Here is a 20,870-nt window from a genome sequence, read left to right on the forward strand (position 1 = left end):
GAAAGTTGTGTGTCTACAGCAAGCGCGTGTATGTGTACCTATGGACGCGCGGACGCGCGCGCGTGTGTGTGTGTGTGTGGAGCGGTAGCGTAGTGGTTAGCGCGCTGCGCTACGAACCCAGCGACCCGAGTTCGATTCCCGCTCACGGCCAACACAATCAGGCGACTCCTTGATGCCTTCATTCAAACACCTCCCCCGTGTGTTGTTCTAGCATGGTTAAGTGCAATCCAGTAACTGAACTAAACTTCTGCTTTGTGTGGGATGGAGGTCCAGAAACAGGACTCGGATCCGCTACCCCACAGATCGTCCCCTCGGCTACTCCCGGCGGCGCCAGGTCGCCCATACCAGGCTCGACCAGGCTCGACCATGTGCGGCCGCACTGCGTGCCCACTGCCGGCGGGCCAGGTGTCTCGGGCGTGCACGTACCGGGACAGAAGGGGCCGCCGAACCGTGCCGGCGTGGAGGGATGGCGACGCCACCAAATACCGGCCGTCCTTCAACAAGAGCCCCAGCACTTTCTGCCCCGTGCTCGTGTCCAAGCGACACTTCTGCCAGGTGTTTGGCCACCACAGGGGACTCAGGAGTCCCTGAGCAGGGATTGGTCGGGCAGGGAAGGAGCTGTGATGGCTGTGCGTGAGGTTACTGTAATTTCTGGATATTTGCAACGTAATGATGCGTAGATTCAATGTGTAGGTATACCGATAGTTAAGCTCACAGCACTTGCCCCAACAATCTGTTAAGGCTATGTGGGGATCTTTGTTGTGTGAGGATCCATAGTTTTAAAAAATTTGTATATGATGAACTTGTAAGGCAGATGAGAGCAGGTTGGAGTGCTTTTGGAAAACTAAGATAAATTAAAATATAACCAAAGTTTTTAACGAGTGTATGTTAAATTTTGATTTGAAGCTTTCGTGACTGCAGGGATTCATATTCTTGGTTCTTTCGGTGAAGTCACGTAGAAGGGAAATAATAAAATAATACAAATATTGTTTTTAGAATATGAGTGTATGTTACCCTGCTATTTTGACATTGACAAATAAATTGAATGAGCACAAGGAAAGCGTACAGAAATGCACGAAATTGCACTGAGAGACGCGAAGAGAAACGCACACACGCAGGACACGACGCTACGGCAGACGATGGCTGGTGGTCGAGACGAATGACGTCGTGGTGGCAGCCAAAGGAGGGGCCGCCACGGAGATGGAGCAATGAGGTTGTGTCCATATGCTAGACGGATGGTTCCATCGCAACACGATAAAAGATGCCGTCGGCGTGGGCAGACTTTTACACAAGTACAGAGATAATTGGCTGCTGATGTTGAGGCAGGATGCGGATGTTTTTTTAATCATGTTGGTGTTAATGTCAGCAATGTCGACGAGGATAAAAAAAATCATGACGATGCCCCTATTACCGCCGCAGGACGCGGAGCCCGGTGAGCGCGTCCTCGCCGCGATGCGCTGGGGCCTTGTGCCGCTGTGGTCCCGTGAGCCGAGCTCCACCTACAGCATGAACAACTGCCGCAGCGACACCATGACAGAGAAGAAGTCCTACCAGGTGTGGATTCCACAGCGTTGTCTGTTCATCTGCGCGTAACCATGAATGCGTGACCCTTTCTTTACGTGTGATCATCAAGTTCAAGTTAATTTATTAGGTATAGCCCTGTGAGCTATTCGGCTCTTGAATCGGGTGCAACCGCAACAAACAAAAACATGAACAGAAAATATCTTAAAGTGAATATGTGACTGAGTGCAAACAGAAAATCCAAGAAAAGACAGCAAAATATTGCAGAAAAAACACCGTACACCAACGCTGTGCATCATCGCTGTGTGCATCATCAATCGGCGCATGATCGTAGACGTGACTGCCCTGACATACTGTGACATTCGGAGGGAGGTATTGCAAAAATACTTTGAACCTTGGTTGTAAAGTGCTACTAAAAATGATGATATTGGGCCTGACACATCTCTCTACCGCAGGTGCCCCTCAACAAGGGCCAGCGCTGTGTGGTGGTGGCCGACGGCTTCTTTGAGTGGCACAGGGGCAAGACCAAGCAGCCGTACTTCATTTACGCACCGGAGAACCGCGACCGCCTACACCTGCTGCTTGTAAGTACAGCCGGGTGCAGTGAAGTCGATCAATCGACTTATTTTATGCTCGATTACTCGTGGTCCCTGTAAATATTCCAGCCTGCCTCCTGAAGACAGGAACCGCCCCCCCCCCCCCCCCCACAAGCCATGCCCAGTGTGACCCAGTCAGTGATGTCTTAATGATAATAACTTAGCTTTAAACAGGTACCTGGTGCGGTGTGGTAACATCAGCACTCGGGGAGACAAAGGCGGCCAGGTGCGGCATTGCACCACACCGCCCCCTCATACACCGTGCTGGCATTAATCGTAGCTTTCTAACGAAACTTTATTCTGCTGAGACTCTAAAGTCTACGTGAGGAATATTTCCTCGTGTCTTTGTACAGGAGGCGGCTGAAGCGACCACCAGCGGTGAGAAGATCAAGATGGAGGAGCTGAAGGAAGAGGTGACAAAGGAGGGGAAGGTGAAAAAGGAAGAGGAGGTGAAGGAGGAGGTGAAGGAGGAAGTGAAGGAGGTGAAGGAGGAGGTGAAGGAGGAGGAACGCTGCGGTGTGGAGGAGGAGGTTGAGGAGGTTGAGGAGTGGCGTGGCTGGCGTCCCCTCACAATGGCGGGTCTCTTTGAGTGCTGGCAGGGTGCAGGGGCAGAGGAGCCCCTCTACACCTTCACCGTAATCACTGTAGACGCGTCGCCCACCCTGGCCTGGCTGCACCACCGGTACACCCGCGTGTGTGTGTGTGAGCATGCTTGTGTGAGCGGTAGTGTGAGCGGTTAGCACGCTGCGCTACGAACGCAGAGACCCGAGTTCGATTCTTGCTCACGGCCAACACCTGAACCAGTCCTGGGCCTCCCCTAGGTCGACTCAGTCTCAAATGAGTACCCGGTGCGAGGTGTAAATATCAGCACTGGGGAGACAAACGCAGCCGGGCGCTGTGGTGGCCACCCACCTCCTCGTGTGCTGTGCAGGCCTTCATAGGTGCTCACTAACAGCACTTGTGCCCACATACTGTTGAAGGCTATACGGGGGATTTTTGTCTGTGTCTGAGAGAGTGAAGAAGTTTCCGTACCTGGGTATTGTGCTTATGACCAACTCCAGTCTGGCAGCAGAGTTCTCAGTCCGATTCAGCCGAGTGGCATAATCTTTTTGCCAGCTGCGTAACGCTGTGTAGAAGCTGAGTTGTGTGAAGAGCTCACAAATCTTTGATAGATCTGGACATGTTCCCATCAGTGAGCTCCGACGGGCAAGGCTGCGTTGGCTGGGTCATGTAGCCCGTATGCCCAGTTACCACATGTCCAAGCAGCTTCTGTTTGGACGGATAGGGGATAAACTGGCACGGCATAGGCCAGAGAAGAGATGGACTAGTACCAGTCCAGATCAGCCTCTATAGAGGAGGCTCATGAAGGACGCTGCAGTTGCGCTCCAACAACAATGGAGGGCAGAGGAGCAATGCTCACAATGAGCAAAGCACTAGGCGGCAAAAATGCAGCAAGTTGGCACAGTAGGGGGCACAGGTGGTCCCATCCACCAGTCATCTGAGAGAGTTAACCCATGGCACCTAGGACTGTCCCGTGAACTTTCAGCCACCCTTCGACACTTCATGTGGCCTCGGAGTGCACCTGGCCTGGCACAAGCGCTGTGGTGTGGAGCGGTGGTGTAGTAATTAGCGCACTTTACTACAAACTCGGGAGTAATGAGTTTGATTCCTGCTGAAGGCTAACACCAGTGACGATTATCTGAACTGGTCCTGGGCCTCCCCTAGGTTGACTCAGCTTTAAATGAGGAATTGGAGCGATGTGTAAAAACATCACCACTGGGGAGACAAAGGCGATCGGGGGTGGTGCTGGCCTTCATAGGTGCTCTTTAACAGCTCTTGCCCCAACAGTCTGCTACAGGCTATACGGGGGATCTTTGTCTTTGTGCCGTAGCATGCCGGCCATCCTAGAAGATGACGAAGCCGTGCGGCGCTGGCTGGACTTTGGCACGCTGCCCGGTGGCAAGGCGGCGCTGGAGGAGCTGGTGCGGCCGAGCGAGCGCGTGGCTTTCCACGCCGTCTCCACCTTCGTCAACAACTCGCGCAACAACTCGCCCGAGTGCGTGCTCGAGGCACGGCCGCATGCCCCTGCCACCGCCGAGAAGCCGGTACGATGCACAACACGGCATCGGGCAGAGTACTGCACCCGGCAATGCACCTGGTAAATACACCATGTCCGGAAAAAAAACACGTGGTGCCTGGCGAGACACGGCGTACCCAGAAAAAAAACGTCTCACGGCCGTCTGGAGGCAGATTGAGAAAGGGCGAGTGAGCATTGTCTTTTGGCCCAAACTAGAATGGGATGGCGCTGAAGGGAAATCACGGCATCATTTGGTGTTCGCACAACTATTACAGTGCACTGCTATCACGCATGAAGGCATGACGATTCACAGACATAGTCTGCAGGAGTTTCTCAGTCGGAGGGCGGTGATTGCCGTGCGTTTCCCCACAGTGTAATTTATGGGTAATATTTCAAATTTGCACTGTGACGCCGGCACACATGGCCCACACACGTGGCACACGTATTATTAATCTCGTTTCTAGGCTACGTGCACATTGTTTCTGCCTGATAAGTCTCATAATTTTAGTGTTAGAATTGGTTATTTAAATGCACGTTGTATCATGCACATATAGTCTATCTTGTTATGGCTCATTTATTCCACGACCCAAAAGCTAACGCTTCATTTTCACAAAGCGCATTCAATTTTCACACGCATGATTATATGCGCATATCACGAGATATTATTTGAATGGATAAATGAATCAATTCATACTGCTTGGGTTTTCGCACTTGTGCTGTGTAGCTGCCGACGGTGTTTGGCGTTGTTACCGAGCGTTGTTTGGAGCGATGTCCGACGTTTTGCTTCTTTGGGAAGAAGCTCCCCAGCGTATGGAGTGAAACGTCAGGACGTCACTGCCAAACAACGCGCGGCACAACCCAAGATGGCATCGGAGAGAATCGATGAGACGCCCACGCCGTAACCGTGCCTCCGATTTCCATCTTCCTTCTCTCCCCTGCCCCTCGGGGCAGCAGAAACCCAAGGGCAGCAGCCTCCTCATGATGAACTGGCTGAAGAAGAGTGAGAAGAAGGAGGGAGCTTCCCCATTGAGCACGAAGTCGGAGCCTCAGGAGAATGATGGCGAGGAGGGAGCGGAGCGAGGCGTCACGAAGAGGATGAGGCTTGCCTGACTGCCACCTCGTACAGAAGCGAGGAGGGCGAGATGTACTGGTGGGGGTGAAGTGATGTGGAAGAGATGCAAACACCGTTGAGTCAGTGTCACTCGTCCCAGGTGGCAGAGAGTTAGTGGTGTCCGTTTCTTTATATGGCAATGTCGAAAAGAAGAGGTTATTGCATAGGCATCCCAATAATAACACTGGTCAACACACTTTTTCTGGCATAAGGTATTCCAACGGTTTTAATGTAAATTTGGGGTGCCGATTCCAAATCTGGCATCAGTTTTTGTCTATCACATCAGGTTTTTGATATATCAGATATTGCATTTTCAATAAAAACTGCAGAAGAAAAATATTAAATGTGGATATCTACATAAAATGATATTATAAACACACTATCCTAAAAATACAGCACCATATTTTAACACTAAAGCAGTCACTGACTCGCAACAACTTGCAATCATAAGTGACAGAGTTAATTTCGGGTAAAATCAATGAAAATGGGGTATGCCGATAGCATAAAAATGAGATGTGATAGAGCACTGCAAAAGTCCAGGCCAGAAAAAAATGTTTTTTTGTTGTTGACCAGCGTAATAAGACTACCCCTAACAAATCCAGTCATCCAGTTACTTGAACCTGCACTTTCTCTGGACCCTATCCGTACGAGCGAAGCAAACACGAGCCAGACAACCAGCCACTAGAACTCGCCCTTTTACAGACTGTAAACATGTCACCAAGGTACCTTTTTTTTACTTTGTTCATACTTCACTTTTGTTGCAGGCACAGGGAGAGCGAGTTGAGCCACCGACACAGCTTTGCGACGAAACCCTGGAAGCAATGCAGCCATTCGTCGCTTTCACCAAAAATGACATTCGATTACTCGTGGCCGTCAGTCGACGATCGCGCGGATCTTCGCTTCCACCTCTTGACGTTGTCGTCAATCGCCGCAACGGAGAGCGAGGGCCACACTGAGGGACCTCTACCCGTGTGTTGACGGTGCAATGTTTGTTGAATGTTTGAGCCTCGTCACTGTTCATGTTAGTTTTCTCAGCAGATGTATGCTGTTGAAGACGAGGGGGCTTTCGAGTTGATCTCCATTTCAGGGGTATTTTTTCCGTAACTACACTTGGAAGAAAATGTGAAAACGGTTCAAGTTTAGAAAACATTGTGTATTTGCTTTCTCTCAGAAGGGTCTCTACTACAGTGAGCTTGAGAGTCCCGTAAGAGGGTATTTTGGCCTATTCTTTCATACTGGCCAGATGTCTTAGAAGGGGTGGGAATACCCACACTTTACTCCAGCACACATGGCCTCTTCTTTTGGTCTTTCGGTAAAGTCACGTAGATAGGTTCAAAGAAAATAACAAAAAAGCTACGTTCCGATCGCAACACAAGCGTTCGTCATGTGTTGCGATCGAAACGTCGTAGTTTTTTGTTATTTTCTATGAACCTATCTACGTGACTTTACCAAAACACCCAAAATATATACATTCCTGCAGTCAAGAAAGCTTTAAGTCAAGATTCACACCTGGCCTATGAAGAAACATAACTGGAAATGACCAAACCAGATAAGAAAACATTCAATGTTGTGTGGGACCACCAAAATATACTGCATCTGTGTAAAGTTAAACGTCATGCAAATTCTGACAATGCACTTTGATTAGCCTTGCCCCTGTGATATAGAAGAGACCCTGAGAGCAATGTAAATGATGATGAGGGTTATGTTCTCATGTTGTGATTTGTGCTGCATTAATTTAACAAAGTTTCCGATGTTCTCCGAGAGCCGCATTTGGAGCTGCTTCACGGTTACAGACTTTTCAAACTCTCCTTTCCCCACGTCTCCACTTAAACATTTTGGTTTCGACATTCAGCGTCTCATCGGCAGAATTGGGCTCGGTCTGCTGACCGAATTTCAAAACCACTCCAAAGTGCCCGTATTGAACCAATACCGCAAATTTGTACTCCCGGAAGGCCGTGTGGCTGATGGGATGTGTGAAAAACACTTACGTGGAGACGGTAGGAAGTTAGGCGTTATTGATTTAGGTCTGGAATGTTCTCCACGACGCTTAGGTGTTATTTTGTGTTACTACGGAACTCTGGACTTCACAAAGTACAAATAAAGCACGGCATGTTTAAAACTGTTTATTTTCAAGTTTTTTTGTCTTGCTTTTAAAGTCCAAGCGAAGGGTATGTTTTGTATTGCTTAATTCCTACTACAGTATATGCCTTTACTTCATACACTTCAGTGACCATGGGCACATCACTACTTATCCCCACCTCACGAGTAGGCTTGCAATGATATAAGTGAAGAATTGGGTAATTTTTTAACTTTTTTATATTTAATCACCTTGTAGTTTTATTATTTAATATTTACTCTTCATTGTAAAAATTGCACAATGGCATTTGTTCATCTGTACACAGGTCTCCACCGAAAGACCCTGGGTTTCAATGGGTTCTTTATAGAGTACGTCTCTTTGTCAAATCCACTACTGGAGGAAGGCCTTACAGTGCCATGTCCGTCGTGAGGGTTCTTTGACCAGACCTCACCATGCTGGCGAGTGAAGGAGAGGAGGGGGGGTGGGTCGCTAGTTGAGATTTCACTTGCCACCAATGTTTAGCTGTGGCCGGAAATCAAGTAACTTGGTTCACAGCATGTTTCGCTGTTTTATTCGTACAAATATTAACAGATTTCTAAGATTCAATGTATCGTGACGACCAAAGGTCAATTTGATTCAATCGTTTTGCCATCTCGCTTGTTCTACTATTCCGCACGGTAACGTGCATTTACTTTGCGTTCAATCATAAATAATCAATTAATGTGTACACAATTCAACACGTGTGTGTGTGTATACACGCTGCAGGATGGCGAGAGATGGCAAAGGCCTGGAGAGTCTTCCATCCAGCAGTGGATTGATCGTGGCCGATGATGCTAATGTTTATATCGTGAGCGTAGGAATCAATTGCAAGTTGGTGAATCGTTACAAGCCTACCGAACTGAGCTCCCAGCGCGGCACAGGGAGGGGAGCGGAGACGGGCGGGCTCTAAAAACCACATACACCTGGCCCCGCACGTTCTCACCGCCGCACCAAATATTCTCACAGAGTACCACGAGGAGTTCGTGTCGCTGGCACATGGCGGCGATCGATGACAACGAAGGCACTCAGAACATCTCAACACCGACCGACCGACCGCACACATTCCGCCTTCCAAGACACATTCAGCACCTGTGGAATCAGGCTTGAAATCCAGGCTTCATATTTACTCCTTTTCCACTGCCACATCCGAGCCGAGCCAGCATGATGGCCCTTATCGTGTTTCCCACTGGCTGTCGTGCTGAGGCAGAACTGAAAATCGTGATAAACTGCTCTCAGAATACATCTGAATTTGGCTTGGGGCAAAACAGGGCCAGGGGCACGGCTATTAAAATGTTCATTACATACGTAAGTTTAACTTCTTTCGCACTGTACGTAGCCCACCGTGCTAATGAGGTGAGTGTGATGTCATTGTGCTGTAAAGACACAAAGTCACCGTATCATTCTGTGCATGTGATGTGAACAGCACGGCTCTCGGGTTCTGCAGTGGAAAAATCTCACGATTGGCACGGCTCGCTTATGCAGTGGAAAAAGAGGTATCTGAGCCTCGACAACTGGCTGCTTGTGGTCACACAATTGGATTTCTCACAACTCCCTGAATGAACGGCGCTCGTTTAGTTGATTGTATTTGCATAATGAGCTGCACTGCACTCCTCTGACGAGCTGCTGCTTGCTGTGTCCGCAGCCCACCGTCACCCACTGCTGCTGTGCGCTTCGCCACCATTTGTTCCCGTGCTGAGCCAACACGAGAAACACACTTCTTGCTATAAATAACATTGGTCGGTGCCATAATGTTCCGATACCTTAAAAGAGGAAGACAAGACTCAAAAACAAACAGCGCTAATTTCCAGGTAGATATGTACCTTGGCTGTGTGTCCAGCCTGTTCAACAAGAGTTGAACGCTTCATTAATGAGAACAGATGACATTAAAGTGACTTGAAGGTGCACTCTAGCGATGTCAGTAGTGACATCTGAAAGTAAGAGTGTTGTATTGGATGTGACGTCAGGGCGTGTAACGAAACACCGATTGAAATCGATTCTAACACGATACATGCATCAAGTCGTGAGTGAGAATTGACTATTTTCAGTTCGTATTCAGTGCAAGTTGGTTCACGTGACCCTCCAGCCACAAGAGGCACTACTACATTCACCACTGTTAGGAAAAATCACGAATTCTTTAATTGTATCGCAAACCCAGAATAATGAGAATCGAATCACTGAAGGGCGAATGGTTGCACGTCTGATGAGCTCCATCGCTTGAGGTGGCCTGAAAGTCACCTGAAAGTATGTTTTGTCATTAATGAAGCTTCAAACTCTTGTCGAACAGCCCAGAGCACATAGCCTGAGCATGTAACTACAAGGTGATGAGAACCGTTTGATTCCTGAGTAGCGTCTCTGTAGTCACATATCACTGCCTCAACCCATGTCCGATTCCAACAACCTCACACAGTAGCCAACATTGCCCGTCTGTAATTCCTCAATAAAAATGACACCCCTTTCTATCTTAAACCGACACAAACCATGGACGTGCTACGCCTGCCAACCTCTGCCCTATATTGCACACGCATCTTAAGAGAGACGTTTCTGTCCGCGCGCGCGAGCACACACACAATCCCAGTCCTTGGTCACGCGCTCAGATCCGCGCTTTGTTCAGCTCCCAACTTCGCATTCTCAATGCTGCACCCCGACCGAGGCCAAGAACTTCACCCATAAGGTGCAAAAGGGCCCAACGCATTGACACAACGGGTATCACGCGGGCCCAAAAGGGCCCAAGCTTCGTTACTGTAGATTCATCCTTTGTGAAAACTTGTTGCTAACTCTCAAAAAAAAACTAAACACTGTTGTTTTTTTCTTACTAAAGTTTCCGGAGGTCATGCTAGAGAGACCTATCTGAACTTCACACACCCCCAGTCCACCACTTTGGCCAGAAGCTTCATTCGTCCGAATTGTCCTTCGGAAACCCACACCGTCAAAGATTTTTCCGCCGTTGAAACTTTCGCGACGCTGGACGTCTTGAAGCGACGAGGAGGAGGTAGGTGGCCCTTGCAATGTGAACACTGCCTTCTCATCCTCCTGTCTTCTCGCCCATCACTCACAGCTCCGTCAGACTCGCCTTCTTAACGCCCCCCACCCCTCCCACCACTGCTTCCTCCTTCAACAAGCGAGGGGGGCGTGCTCTACCATACAAGGCTTATTGTCAACCCCTTCAGCATTCAACTTCCCAACTCCTCTGCACACACACACGTACGCACGACGCTCAAACTCGTATCCGTCTCTGGAATGTGCGGCTTCACAGTTGCTAGCATAGTCATTCCCACCGCTTTTTTTGCAAACTTAAATATATATAAAAAAAATCGTTTTGCTGTATCGCCCCAACCCCCCGGGCAATCCATCTCCTTCACTTTCACCTCCCTCCCAACCACCTGTAAGTACCCTCCTTCCTTCCCTCTCGCCTTCCCGTCCTCTTTAAAAGTCTAAAAAGTGATTGGCTAGGGAAGACGGCACAAGCCTTAGCAGTGCCATTTCTTCCTTTGTAAACATTTTAAATAGATTTCTATAAAACAAATAAGCTTCACGATAAAATATAATGAAAAAAGCTGCTAAAAAAGCGAAAATATGAATACAAATACAAAGTAACAGAAACTATAAGTTGTACACTCGGCTCGGTGTAAACAAGGAAAGAGCTTGCGTTTCAGTTTTTGTTATTTTGCTTTAAATAAACAAAAACAAGGATGCTGCGGAGTCGCGCGGTCAGCCTTGACCCTTGTGCTTCATCGATGGCGGCCGGGGAGGTCACGGCAAGGTCGTGGTAAGGTCACGGGATGTCGGGGAACGAGGACATCACAGTCATGCGACAGGTCCGGGCGTCTTCCCGGGAGGTGTGCTTTGGTTAAAAAAAACGTGAAATAAAACGAGCGAAAGTCGCTCTTTCCGCCGTCCCACGCCCCGTTGAAGCCCACCACTGCCGCCCCCCCCCCCCCGGGACGTGGAAAAGATGGCTCTCGATGGAAACTCCCATCGTGGGTAGCTTCTCCACTCTCCAGGCGTGAGAGCCGGCGGTCTAGCCACGGTCGTTAAGACCGCTCGCACCACCCTCGATGGCTTTTGTCGCAAGTAGCCGGACTGCATATCCACGGACAATCGCCACGATGGGCACACACAGGCGAGCTAAACGTTGGGGCCTTCACAAAGTCTTTCCCAATGCCACAAAGGCTGCAAGGGGGCCCCCTTCATCAATCAATAAATCGATTGCTGAGATTTTAGCGCAGACATCCGCGGCGCAATGTGCGTCGTTGGTGCGGTAAAAAATAAAATCACACTTCCTCTCTGTCAATGCTCAATTTTCAGGCAGTCCGGTCCGTTAACAACGAGGGCCGTGGACGGGTCACGGGTGGGAGCGAGGGAAGCCGGTTCAACGGCTGTCTCGCCCGCACTCGGCTCGTCAGCTTTGCGCCGAGTGGCCCTGCCCATGCATGCCATCGACTATGCTGGCGATTGCGTCCCAGTGGCGGCAGGTGAGCGCGGCGGCGGCGAGCGCCATGAGCGTGGAGAGCACGCCGCCGCGAGTGCGCAGAAGCGGTGCCAGGCAGCTGGTGGCGGCCGACACGCACACGAGCACCACGGCCACCACGGCCAGCAGCACGTTGATGAGCTTGCCCAGCAGCGCGCGGGCATCCGCGCTCTCCAGCCCCTCCAGCTGCACGACCTGCTGCTGCTGATGCTGCAGCTCCAGCTTCAACACGCGCGTCTGGCACGACTCCAGCACCTCCTGGGAGTCGCGGGTGGAGAGGGCGGAGAGTGGGAGTCGCGAGGGGAGAGGGGTGAGGGGCGACTGTCGTAGGTCGGCGTCGAGTGAGTGAGCGGGCGAGCTGGTGATGGGGATCTTACCTGCGTGTCTCGTGCTCGCTCGTAGGCCTGGTACGCCACCTTCTCTTCCATGCTCACCAGCTCCTGCCTCAGGTTCATCATCTCGTTCTGGTGGAGCTCCGTCAGGTCGTTGAGCTGCTCTTCCAGACGCTCAAACCTGCGGCCGCCCACGACAAAATGCGTCCCGCGATTAAAACTACACCGCCCAACGTCTTATCAGCTACAATCGATTCTTACAATCACGGTGTAACACGCACACAATTTTGTGCACGACAGTAGATAATTTACAATTTTATACACCGTGAACATTTTACCTTGGGGCTAATGGAAGATTTGAGACAGATGGCACAGGTGAGAAACAGAACAGACCAGTGTTTCTCAACTGCAGTCCTCGCTACTGGCCATGGGCTGTAGGGGGCGACGGTCATTTTCGTTAAAGGGGCCCCAAGTAATTGACCCCAAAAAGTAGTCGATTATAATTTTATATTAATGAATCGAATGTCCGTCTCGGCTATATACATTTCGTTTTCTCCTGACAATGCAACATCAGTGGCAGCACCACACTTGCAATGTAACATGGTGACCAAACACAAAAACTGAATTCTCAACAAATGACTCGATGCACAACATCTCTCTCTCTCTCAAGAGAGTCTCGAGACTCCGTGAGGCTTTCCCGGACAAACGCACGTTCCCAAATTATAATTTCAAGCGATTGATCTCTGGGCCTCGCCGCGTCATCGTCTCTCACTTGAAGTGCTCCTCGTGCAGGGCCTGATTGATGAGCGCGTAGTCATGCTGCCTCTGGCTCTTCAGCTCGCCCAGCGCCTCCTCCAGCCTGCACTGCGCGTCCCGGATCTCCCGCAGTTCCTCCAAAATCGCCTCCAGCCCCGCCGAGCCCAGCTGCAGCTGCGCCGCCGCTCCACCTCCTCCGCCGACCACCGCTGCTGCCAACGTCCCTTCCGACGGGCCCCAGCCGCCGCCCCCCCCAACGGACAACAACGGCCCCCCTGGACGGGGGCTGCCGGGTCCCCCGGGACCCGACGTGCTGTTGCCCCCCCCGCCCGAGTCGGACGTGGAGCTGGAGCTGTCCTCGTCGTCGCTGCCGAAGAGGCGCGGGGACGAGTGGTGGGCGTCACCTGCGAGGGATTGCGAGGGGGCTCGTTAGAGGCGATGGCGTCGCGATGGCGTCGTTATTCGTGGAGCGCCTCCGATTAGCGCGGTTGACTACGTTCGGCGCCACTACGTCAACGATCTGTCGACTCCGACCGCCTCGCGAGTCAAAGAACCATCGCAATTACGGGGGGGAGGGTCGTGATTTTGTGTCAAGAATCGCTTTGTGCCTGTATCGTTGTTGTGCTGCATTGTTCTCCGCGGTGACCCGTAGGTTGCCTAGTACATATATTTATTGATGTTGGTTTCATTAAGCTAACGATAACATTTGTATATAATTAGCACAGATTGTAAATAATAGACTTCTACGCACAGACACACACGCACGATTCGGTGTACCAAGTGAGCGTACGAATCGTTTTTCGAACCAAGAATCACTCCTGCTAGCCCCGCTCACCGCTCGACACATCGGTTCACCATTGCGTGCGTTGCGCGTGCCCGGCATCGCGTTCGTACGCCGTGTGCGCACGTGCGCTGAGTGCATGCGTAGTGTTTTGGACGTGTGTACGCATGCGTACCGGACACAGCGGAGTCATCTGCACCACCGCCACCCTCTTCCAGGGCGTTGAGGTTGTCGGCGCTGCCGAACTTGCTGCGGATGAGCGTCGCGAACTCCCGCGGCTTCGACACCACAGCCCCCGCCGCGCTGTGCGTCACCTACACCGACGGAGAGCGAGCGGGACGAAGCGATAAAGAGTGGAACAGACGGATGTACGCGCGCTCGTAACGGCCCCGGTTGTCGATCCACTGCCGGACGAGGGCTTCCCAACGCCGCCCGGGTCGTGGGAGTTATTCGAGTGAATTTCATCACACGGATCAGGGCGGGTTGGTGAAGGCGGAGAGCATATATGTGGGAGCATGGAAGTACACGACAACCATGGATGTTTCTGCACTGCCCTCTACCAGCCACAACGTAGTCCCAGAAATCTAGAATAATCCGATGAGCGGAGTCCTAATTTAGTCTTGGTCTATTTGACGACGACCTGTGAAATTTTCGTCACGTCCTAAGTATGTGGATTTCATTTGGCCATGAAAATTTATAAAATCTGACTAAATAAACACGGTCCAGTGTTAACTTAGCATTTAATAAACATTTTTATGAAAAATTGCTGACTAAATTAAACTCACAGACTTGAGACTTGGCAAAAATTCTAAAGGATGCAGTCCACTTGAATCGAACTAAACAGACTAAATTATGGCGACTAAGCTAACACATGTTTGGTCACTGATCCAGGCAGTGCGAGCCCCGAACACACAGACACACATGCGCACGTACACACACATACACGCACGTACACGCACGTACACATACACACGTACACGCACGTACACACACATACACGCACGTACACACACATACACGCACGTACACACACATACACGCACGTACATATACACACATACACACACGTACACACACATACACACACGTACACACACATACACGCACGTACACGCACATACACACACACACATACACACACATACACGCACGTACACGCACGTACACACACATATACACACATACAAACACGTACACACACATACACGCACGTACACACCGCACCAACAACAGCCCGTGACCTCCACCTCCCAACGACCCCCCCCTCCCCCCTCGACCCCACACGCACCTGGGAGAGACCCGAGAGGCCCCCGCGGACGCTGTCTACGACGCCCTCGCTGAAGCCGCTGATGCCGGCGCGCACGCTCGTCGAGACGCCCCTCAGGCCCTGCGTCACGCCGCCCAGGACGCCCTTGGCCGGGCGGCCGCCGAGGCCGGCGCCCCCGAGGCCGGCGCCCCCCGGCCCGGCGCCGTTGAGCTCCACGTCGCGCAGGCGCCGCCGGTAGCCCTCCAGCTTGCGCTGCAGCTGCGCGATTGCCGCCGCCGACTTCTGGTTCTTCTTCTCGAAAACGTTCTTGATGCGCCCCACCTGCTGCCGGTCGGCGTTGTTCGCGAGCTGTGTGGATTGCGCGGAGGTCAGGGAGGGGTCACCAGAGTTGGTTGGTCAACGTGGAAGGTTTGTCGAGGTGAAAGTTGAGTTAGTCCCAAGTCAAGGTCATCGTCGTCGTCGTCAGGCAGCGTTGTGTTACAGTACGTGCTGTCAACGCGAGTTTCATCCACCCCCTCCAATCTTTTGCCGCCTTCCCTCACGCTGTTCTTGTTAGATTCCATTGTGCCAAGTCTCTGTCGACAATGTCTCGCCCATGAATCTGATCCCAGCTCATCCTCTTCTCTATCTTCCAGACTCAGACTCCGTTGCATCAGTTTTCGTCATAACCTCGTTGCGGTATCCATAGTCAAGCTCACATTCTATTTAGTCCAGGTCTCGGGTTAGTGAGTCCATGTCAAGTGTTGTTCAGTCCAGGGCAAAGTATAGTCAAAGGTCAAAATGTATTTGGTAAAAACATTAGCGAGTCCAGAACTAAATGACTACAGCAAGTCAACTCTGCCCTGCATACAGAGAAAGACCCCTTTGAGTTGTGAGCAATGGAGCAGGAGCTAAAACTAGACTCAATAACAACCTCCAGCCAGCAGATGGCGGTACAGCACAGCGTTAATCGAACCGGGTGGGTGACCACGAAGAGTTACACACTCATTAAATAATGCAGCAATGCTGTGGGCCCCCTGGAAAATATGGTTTAGGCCACGCTTTCGAAGTGTCAAGGATTCCAGGAATTGGAAAACTCGGAGAAGAGTGACTGGCCCTTCTAAACCAGAGCCATGTCCCATCATCACTGGTTAACAAACATATGACTTTTATAGAACCATATTATTTGGCGCTTGATGCATCCTCATGTGCGAGTCTTGTGGTCTCAACGTAAGTCATTGGTGACCAGGCTGAGACCATCAACTCACGGTTGGGATGGTTAAAATCCACTCAAACCCAGAATCCTCATTGGCAGTGACCAGCTGAACGCTTCGGCAGGGGCCATGACGAACCCCCAATCGACTACCTCCCAAAAAACTCCCTCACCCCGCGGCCCCCCCCCCCCCCAAATTATAGTCAGAACGTCGTGCGCGCGTCACCTTTAGATACTCGGCGACGTTCTCGTCGCGCGCCGCCTGCTCCACCTTGATCTGCTCCGTGGTCTTGAGGATCTTCTGCGACAGGTGCTCGATGGCCGCCCTGGTTCGCTGGGGGTCTGGCGATCCGCCGGGGCCGCTCGCCAGCCCCCCCGCAATCCCAATCCCGCCGCCGCCGCCGCTGATGATAACGAGCCCGCCGGCATCGGCCACGCCGTCCAGGCTGATGTTGCTCTCCGAGCTTCCATAGCCGGGGCCCAGGTTGCAGGGAGGAACCAGGACGGAACCGTCCGGACGATCAAACTACAAGGGTGGACGCACACGCACACACACGCAGACACGCACACACACGCAGACACACACACACACACGCAGACACACACACACACACGCAGACACATACACACACGCAAACACACACACACGCACACCAAGGGCACCATTGTTAGCCGGGTAGACGGTTAAAAGAAGCGCTGTTGTTCATGATAGTGAGCACCCGCGAATGTGATGCACTCTCGCCGTTGCTGCAATCCTTCGTAGCTACACTGCGCGTGGTGGAATCCTGCAAGGGCGGCTCTCGGAGGGCCTGGGAGTCGAACTTTGCTACAGTTTTGGGATTTAGCAAAAGGAAATAAGTGATAGAGACGCAGGGTGGCAACAGCAGCGAAAGTGTGACGAATAAACTACGCAAATTACGTAATTTGTAAAAAAAATATTTGTGACCTCATTTTAAAATGCTGATGACCTCTCGACCTTGACTTGGCCACGGTATTTACCACGCATCTCCTTTGCCATTGGGATATTGTCATCCGATTGGGCTCTCACAGAGTAATACAAGTGGCAAAAGAGACTGATTAATAGCTCTGCGACGTTTTAGGGTCGTGTCGGTTTTAATTCCCAAAACCCAAAAATCTCTATTATGGACGATGTCCAACGTTTTGTTCCACGTGCTGGGAACTTCTTCAGCAACCGATTAGGAATCACTTAAGTGCACATGGCGGGTTGCTGCGGTGAGTATTGGCCCAAACACCGACCCCCGCCCGTCTGCCTTTCCGCAGGCGTACGTTTGTTTCCGCACAGACACGTCGTCACAACAGCCAATCATCATAGGAGGAATCATCGGACTTGGCGAGGTGACGATGGTGCTGGCATCCCACCTCCGATTAGCACGGTTGGCTACGTACAGCGCGAAAGACGTTCAACATATATACGTCAGAATCGGACACCATTTTACAAGTGAGGATTTGTGATAAAAGCAATGAAGTTTGGGTTGGTGGGCCAATGCGGCACTAACGCATTTCCTCTACAAAAATTCGACTCTTCCTACTTGTGATTCTATTCATTGCGATTTCATCAACAATAGATTAATTTTGCCATCTCCGTTCTCACTCTAGCTCCGGTAATCTTGATTTCGCTTATACAGTTATGCTTGCCTTATTAGCCTCCACGCAACATCATCATACCATTTGCAAATTCATTGCAGGAACTGTAAATAATCGATTCGCACACCCGACTTGACACGTGCATCATAGAGCATAAGAATGGAATTTACATTGGTGCATAGAGCCATCGTTACATGCATGCTTACCAAACCCTGTATAGCAATACAGACTGTTTAGGCCATGGTTGTAAGCAAGCACCGATTAAGGCAGGCAGGGCACACAACGGATTGGTGTGGCTTGACCCATGCCCACCGTCCGAGCCTATCAAGGGCAGACCCGGCACCGGGCTCTAACATCACTCAACACCGACGTTACACCGACGTTAGCCGGGGCCACCGTTATTTTATCCCAGTGGGCTAACCACCAACACCCACGACTCCCCACACTGCTCAGTACCCACGCACTCACACGCCATTGACGACAAACAAGCCGCCCACAAAACCACTCCCTTCGCTACCGAAAAACAAAATGTTTTAAAACCAATGAGCAGGCTGGTTGATAGGCGGGTGGGCGGGCGAGCGAGCAATGCCACCAGACGGTCGGGCACTCGGTCGGTCGGTCGCTCGGCCAAGCGGCGCCTGTTCTCCGTTTTGACTCGATTAGCCGCTGCTGCACGCCGCGTGTAAACACGATCCCTGTCCGCGATATCGGCCCCGTGAAACCGCAGCACGGCGGGAACAGCCGGACAGACGGAATTGTAGCATAAACAATGACGGGCGGCCAAAAAACGCCTGATTGGCCTTTGCCATATTTTCGTTTTTTTATGTAACGCTCACTTGACCCGCTTGCCCCTCTGACCGTTCTTTCATATTTCCCCATTAATTTGCTGTTGCCCAAAAAAAAGGAAGAATAAAGCCGTTTATTTATTAATTTGTTGCCCAATTCGCTTGTGCAGCCGCGGCAAAACGCGTGAGAATCGGCCAGTGACGGGATTGATGTCGAAACAGAAAAAAGCTCCCGCCTGCACGTAGCCCCTGATGAAATCCAACACTCCTCTAGCGCTGCTGAGCGTTTTACAGCGCGCCTTCCCAACAGCGCTGAAAGGACGTGGCCGGTTTTGATTTCGTGGAGGAAAGACGAGGATGAACATTCAACCCATGTCAGACAATGGTTTATACTGAACCGCATCAGTCTGAACATGCCAGGCCAGATGTGGCCATCTCCCTCCTATACAGTGGACAATTAAAGGGTAGCCCACCAATCTTCAACTGTGACCCAAAATTGTAATGCCACTGCTGCCTACGATCGAGTCAGCAGCAGCATTTCAAGATACGAGCATCGTGCCGATCAACTCCCCACCATACGAATGAAGTGTACATTTAAGTATATGGGGGTATCCATGCGAGTCATTGCATCTCTAAAGGAATCTCCGTGGGAATTCCATGGCAATCTATAACAGCGCCTTGAGATCCTTGATGAAAAGCGCTATATGAATAGAATTGTTATTATAATAACTCAAGCCATGGACCACATAGCAAGCCACTGTCCACTCCGATCATTCGCTGGCAACACGCGTCATATATTCACCAGACTACTCTTGAAGCCATTCCGCTGGCTCGCCTCACCGACCCCGACACAAAAGGCTCCAACCAGCGGTAGGGATCGTATCGACCGTGCCCGGACCGCCCTCGGGACGCCAACGCCGCCATCGCCAAATTTAGGGTGCGAATCTGAGTGGCTGCGTCGGCGGAGAAGGGGGCGGCAAGGAATGGCGCGAGAAGAACACGGGCCTTTGGCACTGGCTCGCTGCGCCACCACGGGCACCTGGCATTGCCGCTCTCCAAGCCTTCGCTTTGCCGATCACTCACTCGCTAACGAGGGCCCTTCACATCATTACGCACGTCCGCCATGGGATGCGGTCACATTTATACGCTTTGTAAAATCCCAAATGGCGCGTGTATTTTGTGCGTGTACCTGTGTGTGTACAGTGTGCACGCAGTGTATACTCGTGTACACACACTGTGTACGTAATCGGCCAAGGAATGGAACGTGGCTGGGTAGGACGTCCACCGGGAGAGATGGAGTGGAGGTGCTAATGGATTATTACATTGCTGGATCGTAAGAGATGGCGTTGGCTTGGGGAGGCGTTTTGTCCAGCAGTGGATTGACCATGGTTGTTGACGATGGTGCCATATGTAATCAGACACATGTATTAAATGTACAACAGCCTTTTTGTGAGTCTCATGCTGGAAGAAGCACCCCACCCCATAATGTGTCAGTCACAAGGGGCTTGTTTGACCACACTTCACCATGGTGGTCAGTGCGGGCTGGTGAAGCGGGCACCCAGAACCGATTCAAACACTGCTGCCCACTTGTTCGCCGAACCTTCAAACTCAGGTGGCCAGGTTCCTACAAAAACCACCTCTCCCACCCCGTGCGTAGATGTACCCAGAGAAATGTGCAACAACTTGCTTGTGGTCCATTCAGTGAGAGAATTATATATATTTTAAAACGTGTTGAATAACGTTTATGAATCGTTATACTAACAGAGAGAGAGTGGATGAGTCAGTCAAGAGGCCACCCTGAGGAGGGATGAGTCACCAATTTTGTTTTTATTAACAAATGGCACAAGTTGTTTTTTCTTCTGCAGAACGGCACACTTGTTAGACATGTGAGCAAAAGGCACAATTGTGCCTTGGAGGATATATCTCTGACAAAGACATCTGTGTGCTACGCGAGTGTTCTCCACTGCTATGGGTTTGTATCCACCAGGCACTCCAATAGGGAAATTGGCCAAACATTCCAACATATCGCAGCCTTCTTGAAGACGAGTCTTGAGACTCGGCGAGACTTTCCCGGGTAAGAAACATTAAACAAGAAAAACCTACATCATGCAATATATCCGTGTCCGTCATCCAGACTCACAATTACCACCGCCACAATTATTCCAACGGCCGTGAAAGACACCGCTGACGTACGGACACCACCCCAGCGAGCACAAAGACCACTCGCAACGCATCGCGTCCCTCGCACACGTCACTCCCGCCG

General features: G+C 51.1%; 2 protein-coding genes across 4 annotated transcripts in view; one reads left to right on the top strand and one right to left on the bottom strand.

Annotated features, from left to right (window-relative positions):
* The first annotated feature begins 336 nt into the window (after positions 1–336).
* HMCES (5-hydroxymethylcytosine binding, ES cell specific) lies at positions 337–6,603 on the top strand. Of its 2 annotated transcripts, XM_078876571.1 has the most exons (7): positions 337–555; positions 1,420–1,554; positions 1,977–2,105; positions 2,471–2,799; positions 4,009–4,222; positions 5,146–5,344; positions 6,070–6,603. In XM_078876571.1, exons 1-6 carry the CDS (start codon positions 367–369, stop codon positions 5,302–5,304), a joined length of 1,155 nt encoding a protein of 384 aa, XP_078732697.1. In that variant the 5' UTR covers positions 337–366; the 3' UTR covers positions 5,305–5,344; positions 6,070–6,603. The 2 variants fall into 2 exon arrangements, with proteins under 2 accessions (XP_078732697.1, XP_078732696.1); XM_078876570.1 differs by lacking the exon at positions 6,070–6,603 and having other exon boundaries at positions 5,146–5,502.
* A 54-nt stretch (positions 6,604–6,657) lies between these two features.
* The window catches only part of LOC144947317 (transmembrane and coiled-coil domains protein 2-like), a 76,049-nt gene continuing 61,836 nt past the window's right edge, over positions 6,658–20,870 (bottom strand). For both annotated transcript variants that reach the window (XM_078876568.1, XM_078876569.1), the window contains 6 exons: positions 16,444–16,743; positions 15,047–15,373; positions 13,934–14,072; positions 12,994–13,381; positions 12,267–12,402; positions 6,658–12,147 (listed from right to left, as the gene is read on the bottom strand). In XM_078876568.1, the coding sequence (XP_078732694.1) occupies positions 11,821–12,147; positions 12,267–12,402; positions 12,994–13,381; positions 13,934–14,072; positions 15,047–15,373; positions 16,444–16,743 (1,617 nt within the window). In that variant the 3' untranslated portion in view covers positions 6,658–11,820. The remainder of the gene's footprint in view (positions 12,148–12,266; positions 12,403–12,993; positions 13,382–13,933; positions 14,073–15,046; positions 15,374–16,443; positions 16,744–20,870) is intronic.

Source organism: Lampetra fluviatilis, chromosome 44, assembly GCF_964198595.1.
Source record: "Lampetra fluviatilis chromosome 44, kcLamFluv1.1, whole genome shotgun sequence".
NCBI classification, from domain to species: Eukaryota; Metazoa; Chordata; class Hyperoartia; order Petromyzontiformes; family Petromyzontidae; genus Lampetra; species Lampetra fluviatilis.